The sequence below is a fragment of the Lathyrus oleraceus genome, chromosome 2, assembly GCF_024323335.1.
Source record: "Lathyrus oleraceus cultivar Zhongwan6 chromosome 2, CAAS_Psat_ZW6_1.0, whole genome shotgun sequence".
In the NCBI taxonomy this organism is placed as follows: Eukaryota; Viridiplantae; Streptophyta; class Magnoliopsida; order Fabales; family Fabaceae; genus Lathyrus; species Lathyrus oleraceus.
Window position 1 is genome coordinate 257,729,595 of NC_066580.1, and position 6,981 is coordinate 257,736,575.

The following is a 6,981-nucleotide window of genomic DNA, read 5'->3' on the forward strand; positions in this document are numbered from 1 at the left end:
TTATTATGTTTTACCCTTACATTCGCATCCTCTAACAGCTCTTGAGTAGTTTATTTCAGCAGTCGGCACCATCTCACACACACTCTACGCAGGGAAGCCGATGAATATAAGTGAGTGTTCCGAAAGAAAAAAAAGAGAAAAAAATAAAGGAATGCACCTTCTAAGTTTGGTGACCCTCACCCGGTCACTTAATCCAACGGTTGTAGAACCTTCAAAAAAAAAGTTTTTGACTCGTTGTTAGTTGGTTCAGCGGTTTCTGGTGCTGAACTTGGTAGGGCGGATTACGGTCCGATCCCCCGCAACTACAAGTGAGTAAGCAAAGGGTTATGCCACTTAAGTACCAGAACCCCATGCAGAAAAGGATCAGAGTCACTAACCAGTCGCCTTGCTATGAGTGTGTGGAGATAACGGGCTTAATGTGATTGCGCCTGAATGAAAAAGAGCAAAAGAAGGAAGAGTAAGTTAGGCTTTAGTATAATAATATGATTCGAGTTGATTTGTGTATTCAGGAGGTTTATGTTTGCATAACTGTGGATTAGTGTTCTTACAATATCCTTAGTGTGCAAGATTAGTACCTATCAATGCAAAGTTAACCGAAGATGACTTGTAGCCTAGGATGAGTAACTGTTGATGTATTTGTGCTTTCTTTGTTTTGTTTTTCGTTTTGCTCGGAGTGCAAAAGTTCAAGTGTGGGAGAATTTGATCAGTGCATTTTGATGCATGTTCTTCCATGTTTGTACTTAAGCATTTCTTCGGTTTGCTTTGCTTATTTTTATGTTTTAATGTGTTTTTACAATTTATTTTATTTTTGCACTTATTTGTTTTTCACATTATATTTTCAGCATTAGCAGCTTTCGTGAGAAAAATCATATCTTGAGCTACGAGTATCAGATTGAGGCTTGTGAGTATGTGTTGGAAAGTTAAGGAAAAGATCTACAACGTTTGTTCAGAAGTCAAGAGCTGAATCGGACTGTAGCAGGGCCAGAAAGTCTGTTGAAGTTGCAGAATTTTATTTGTATTTTTGTTGGGTCATTTGTAGTGGGCTGGGTCGACCCAGTTGAGTTGTAAAACGGGTCTTTGTTTTCCCCTAGGTCTAGCAGCCGTACACGATTGGGAATTGGACGAAAATCACTGTTCAGGTACGAATTTGAGAGCTTGCAAAGAATGACTATGGAGAACTAATTTCCCAAGAATCAATTCATTGTAATCGGATGCCACTTTGAGGTTCTTTTATAATTTTCCATTAATATGTTCCTTTGAATTATATCTATAATCACAATTACTTGCTTAATTTTATTGTTTTTACATGATAGAATTCTTTAATTTGATTGTTGTCTGCTTTTGAATCAATTTCGTGATTAGTGTAGCTTTTGCATTATCGCGTTCGATCATATTGCGTTTGGTTAATTCGCAATAGTTTTAATCCGTTTGCTTTACTCGGAATTCAGGGACAGACTTCGTATAATTGTTATTGCGCTTGTCAGTAGCTTTTGTAATCGAATAGGATCAGACCCGTTTAGGGAATTGGAATTTTATAGGGATCAATGATAAGTCGGAAGATGATATAGTGGGTTGATTCGTTTTAGCTTATTCAAATAATCACTTTTCATAATCACTTATTTTCTCATTTTTGTAATTGAACACCAAACCAACCCCCCCCCCCCCCCCCATTCGATTACATTTAATTATTACAAAAAAGAATCCTTGAGACGATATCCGAGTTTAATTGTCGTTGTATTACGTTTTTACAAAATTACTCGTTTTGATCCGCGCGCGACAGCGGATCACAGTATTTGCTCAAGAATAAAAGAAAAGATGAAATGAAAAAATCAAAAGCAAATGAAAAGGCCGCTAAATCAAAAAAAAAACTTGAAGACAAGATTGACTTAGGCAAAAATTAGGGTATCCCGGTGGGCTGCAGGCCCAAATGACCAGCCCAGATAAAAATAAGGGTAAACAAACAAGAGAATCAAAGGATCAATGTCAAAATCCTTAGCAAGAGCAAATCTCTGTGACTACAAATCAAAGCAGGAGGCCAGTGGCTATCGCTCTAAACTCTTATAGGGTTCCTTAACCATCATTGTTGATATTCAAAACCCTCTTCTGAAAGATGGATGCTTGTTCTAAGCTAACTGAACGTATGACTGAAGAACATCACGAAGAACGGGTGGGTTAGATTAGGTCTCGAGCCTTATCTCCTTTCCTTCTAAAACCGTGAACCAGGTCACGTTACAACCCTCAAAAGACCTAATTGAAGCATGGTCTGTTTCGAAAGCATACTATGGTAAAGCCGCGTTAAGCTGACTCCTAAAGATTTGCTTATCATTTGTATTGGTACTGATATGACATTCTAAGCAGTGATTCATTCACTAGATGTCATAATCTTAGTGAACACACTTGAGTTTTCAAAACTTGCATGAACATGACATTACAATTATCATTTTCAAAATGAGCATTTTACATTCGAACAGTCATCAAACATCAAGGAAAGCTTACATATGGGAAAGTTGATCAAATTCTTGATATCCCATAGCTCAGATCTCTTCAAGATTCAATCAATCTAGGGCAACCACGTCGAGGTTATGCAAATCTCTCTGAATCAGCCGAATAGGGGAAAAGTTTACTTCAAAGCTCACACTGGGGCAGGCCGCCTCAAGAGCGTGAGAAGTAAATCACTCCCACGATGGTTGATCAAGGGAATATAGTTGGTAACTAGGGCAGTTGGTGCAGACATCCAATATGATGGGGCAGAAGCAAGCTACGTATGTACAAGCTCTCCATGTTTCAGACCAAGTCCAGAGGTGTAACAACAATTTTTTAGCTTGAAGCAGGTGTCGGAGACTCATGTACCGGGTTTAACCATTGCATAAGTCATCATCATATATGCATATCATTCATCTAGCATAGCATGGAGCCATGTGTGCAAATCATAGAAATCAAAGCCCAGTATGTTATGGACATATTCAAATTCCAAACTTACCTGGTACCTTTTAAAACCAGCTTGTTTGACGATTCTTCCAAAATCCAGCTCGCTTGGCATCTTTTAAAGCCCGGTTTGATTGGTATCTTTTTCCAACCTTTAGGGTTGATGATCCTTTTTCTAACCTTCAAGGTTGAGAAACATTTTTCAATCTTCAGGATTGATAACCTTTTTCCAATCTTTAGGATTGGTGATCTTTGTTTCCAACTTTCATGGTTGTTGAATATTTTTCCCACCATTAGGGTGGTGATAGACTTTGTTTCCAACCTTTAGGGTTGATGACCTTTGTTTCCGACCTTCGTGGTTGTTGACTCCTTTTTCCCAACCTTTAGGGTTAATGACCTTTGTTTCCCACTCTCGTGGTCGATGAATCTTTTTCCAACCTTCGTGGTTGATGAACCTTTTTCAATCTACATGATTGACAAACCTTTTTCCCAATCTGTAAGGTTGATGACCGTCCTTTTTCAAACTTCTATGTTTGACTTTGTTTCCAGTTGTTGAACTGATGATCCATTTTTGAAACTCCTCATTTGCAAGGACATTTTAAAACTTTCATGGGCTCTCTGATTAACATACATGGCCTCGTGTTTCCCAAAAATGATAAAAACATACGTACATCATGCATATCATGACCCTCATTTTATCATATCCCCACAGTATATCAAAAAACCATCATCAGATAAACCTCCAAAAATCAAGTTGTCATCCCTATATCCCATATGATTGTCCTCAACGGGCAAATTTTTGGATACTTCAGTATTTAATCCACTCACACCTTGAATACCTGACAAGCTCTCGCAATTCATCTATTCAGGTTTAAGCTGATTAAATAGGGGCAGCTGTCGTACCCCAAAAATTTCCCCCCATTTTTGCTTTTCCACCTAACCCATGATTTAAGACTCATATATACCCATGCATACTCATCATTCATTCATGATTAACATCAGCTATCAAACATCATAGATTCAAGGTTTTAAAGCAGTCTTGGCTTGAAGAATGTCGTATCGCTCATCATGTGGGTTAAAACCCTAATTGCTTGGTTCATGCCATTTTAGGACCTTTTGGTTTGTGAACTTGGATTTGATAACCGGTACCTCAATCTTGGGATTGGCTGGAAACCCTAATGGTGGTGTGCTTTTATTTGGAGACCCTAACTTCCTGACACTTTCACGTACATGGTGAATCACCTATCTTGAGGCATTTGATCAAGTTTGATCATGCCTTGATCGTCAGGATATGCCACGTAGTTAGTTAATTAGGTGTCCATGTGGTTTTATACCTCATTTCATTCTTGGATCCACCTTCATTTGAGGCCAGTCATTGGTTTTTGGTTACATGTTTCTTATTACATACATTCACCATTCATTTCATTCAACCATGATATGATCTGATTTCCAAGTCTTGTCCTCAGTCCATTGCATGTTGTCATTACCTTCATCGTTGTGTCATAATATTTTTTTCAAATCCAATTTTAACTCCGACTTGATGTTTGTCTGAGTTGATTTTAGTTTCGAGTTGATTTTAGTTTCGAGTTAATTTTTGAAGTCTAAATCGATTTTGTTGAGGTTAGATTTGACCTTTGAAATTTAAATTCAATTCTAGCTATCATTTCGTCCTTTTTTCAAATTAAATCTAGGAATTGCATTGCTTTAAAGTTCATTTTGATTCTTAATACAAAATTGATTTTTGAGGTTAGAACTGATTTTTTTTTAGATTTCTAAGTCTTTGAATCATGTTCAAAATTAAGCTTTCGGTTTCGATTTAATTTTAGGATTTTAATCATTTTATAATTTTCTTTCTTGATGGGCCACGGATTGTTGAATCTAAATAAGCCCATTTAACCATTTTTTTCAAACCAAATATCCATTCAAATCCAATTTTCATCATCCATATCTAGATCCCTTATCCACTTTTATAAAATTCATTTACCATTAACCAATCCAACCAAATCCAATGAACCATGTCGAATTTCATTCATTGTCCATTTACCACATTAAATCCATTGTTACAATTCCATATCCATAAAACCAAATTAATCCTTTTGGTACATAATATCTAACCATCATATCCAAATTATCAATTAACCATATCCAAACATAATCCATAATCCATAATCCAAATTCAATTTACAAGTTAAAATAAAATGGAGAAAATGCAATTGAAAAGGGGAAGTGCAAACAGAAGCAGCAGCCAAACGTGAAAACAGAAAGCAGGTAGCAAACTGCAACATGGATACTTCAGGCCGTGCAAGCTGAAATGCAGTCACCAAGAATCTACAACAGAAACAAAAGCTGCTACAAAAAGGGGCAATTGAAAACGGCCGCATAAGCTCCAAACCGCAGCGCAAACCGCAGGCTACAAAGCTGCAAGCGACGCATCCAAGCCATAACAACGGCGCCAAAGCCGATACTGACATTGCAAGCTCAACTGCAAAACAAGTTTCCGCCACAAACCTAATTGAATCCTAGCCTGCATTAAACCATACAACATTCGATGACCATAAAAGCATGCTAACATTGGTGATGTACAGGTAGAATAAGCATCCATCTTACCTACAAATGCCATTGGACATTTCAAACCTGCAGGACCAAAATTCCATCCATTAACATAATTGATTCCCAAAAACTACAAATTCCCCAAATCCTGTTAATAACTCATAACAGAATGCTTCAAAAAGAAATCCTTCCAAGCCAACAACATCCTGCGCAGTTTATCGTGCAATAACCAACTCCAAAAACCAGTTTAACACTAATTCCACTTAAATGGCTCATTAATTAATTCATATGAATATGACAATAACAGAATTCTATTAAACTCATTACTAACATAACACTTTTCCTAACTAACTCAGTTGGGATACAAATCTAACTAACACTAACAAATTCAGTTTAACAGGATATAACAGAGTCTAACAGAGTTAACAAACTCTAACAAACTTCTACTTTGAGATTTAACAGAGTTAAACGCTGCCCTAACGGTGCTACCTGAGCTGCCCGATTCGGTTAACCACTTCCAACTCTATGAATTCATATCACCATAATTCATTTTCGGTTCCGACTTTTTTTCTTCAACTCCTTTAAACACCACCAATTCTTCAACGGAAATTGGAACTTCGCACGCAGAATTCCACCTTCCATTTCTCTCTCCACCATCCACAACCCTAGTTACACGCTCATCTCGTGGCCGTTAGAGCTTCGACGTTTGGAGCTCTAAACGGTTGAGCTCTATGAAGAAAGAGTTGGAGAACTTGGTACCTGTAATCATCGTATCAAAGCGCTTTTCCGGTAAGTCTTCTACCTTCATTAACTTATCCGTTTGACTCTCGCGGTGCCGTTCGGTTTCGCGCTCGACACGAGTTGGTTCTGTTATGGATTTCGCGATGCCGACAGTGAATATGAAGGCAAATCCGAAGCGAATGGGGTTCTGGTGACGGAATTGAATCCGAAGTTTCGTTCTTCGACATTTCATGGCGCCGACTCTGAAAGTGAAAGGCGAACTTGGGAACGATAGAGGCGCCGTTGGAATCGATCTATGTTGTGGAATCGTTTTAGACCTTGAGTTATTTGGATACGAGGTTGCTGGTTCAGATGGTTATGGTTTGGCTCCGTTTGGGCCCGATACCCAAACTCTCCCCCAGCTTTTTTGTTTTTTTTGTTGTTATTGATCATTACTGTGCGGGCTTGATGACAGCCTTGAGCAGTAGGCCCATCCCACTACCTCCGTGGGCCTATACCCCTCCATTCTCAGGGCCCAACCGGTGGGGCTAATTCTTTTTTTCTTTCTTATGTTGTTAAAACCTTAATTAGGATGAATTAGAGATTAAAACTCATTAAGATTTTAGGGATTGATTAATTGTTGATTAGAATATGATTAGGTAATAAACATTGGTTAGAATTTAATTAGGATCTTAAAATGTGGTTAGATAGAATTGAATTTAGGATATTGCTTTAGGAGTAAAGTCTTAATTAGATTTTTTTAGAAATATTAATTCTTGATTAGGA

The 6,981-nt window shown here is 37.8% G+C and overlaps 1 protein-coding gene across 3 annotated transcripts; it reads right to left on the minus strand.

Moving 5' to 3' along the window:
• Positions 1-4,927: 4,927 nt before the first annotated feature.
• On the minus strand, positions 4,928-6,608 carry LOC127119069 (uncharacterized). 3 transcript variants are annotated; one of them, XR_007802585.1, is made up of 3 exons: positions 5,965-6,602; positions 5,533-5,559; positions 4,928-5,449 (listed from the first exon to the last, which is right to left on the minus strand). XR_007802585.1 is itself a non-coding variant. In XM_051049286.1 (3 exons), the coding sequence occupies exons 1-3, from the start codon at positions 6,446-6,448 to the stop codon at positions 5,445-5,447; spliced, it is 246 nt and encodes an 81-aa protein (XP_050905243.1). In that variant the 5' UTR covers positions 6,449-6,599; the 3' UTR covers positions 4,928-5,444. The 3 variants fall into 3 exon arrangements, 2 of the variants coding, with proteins under 2 accessions (XP_050905243.1, XP_050905242.1); XM_051049286.1 differs by having other exon boundaries at positions 6,235-6,599; XM_051049285.1 differs by having other exon boundaries at positions 4,928-5,559; positions 6,235-6,608.
• Positions 6,609-6,981: the final 373 nt, after the last annotated feature.

Coding starts and splice junctions, on each gene's coding strand:
- LOC127119069 (XM_051049285.1), bottom strand. CDS start 6,448: ATGAAATGTCGAAGAACGAAACTTCGGATTCAATTCCGTCACCAGAAC. Junction 5,560..6,234: donor CTTTGATACGATGATTACAG/GTACCAAGTTCT, acceptor TTGGTCCTGCAG/GTTTGAAATGTCCAATGGCA.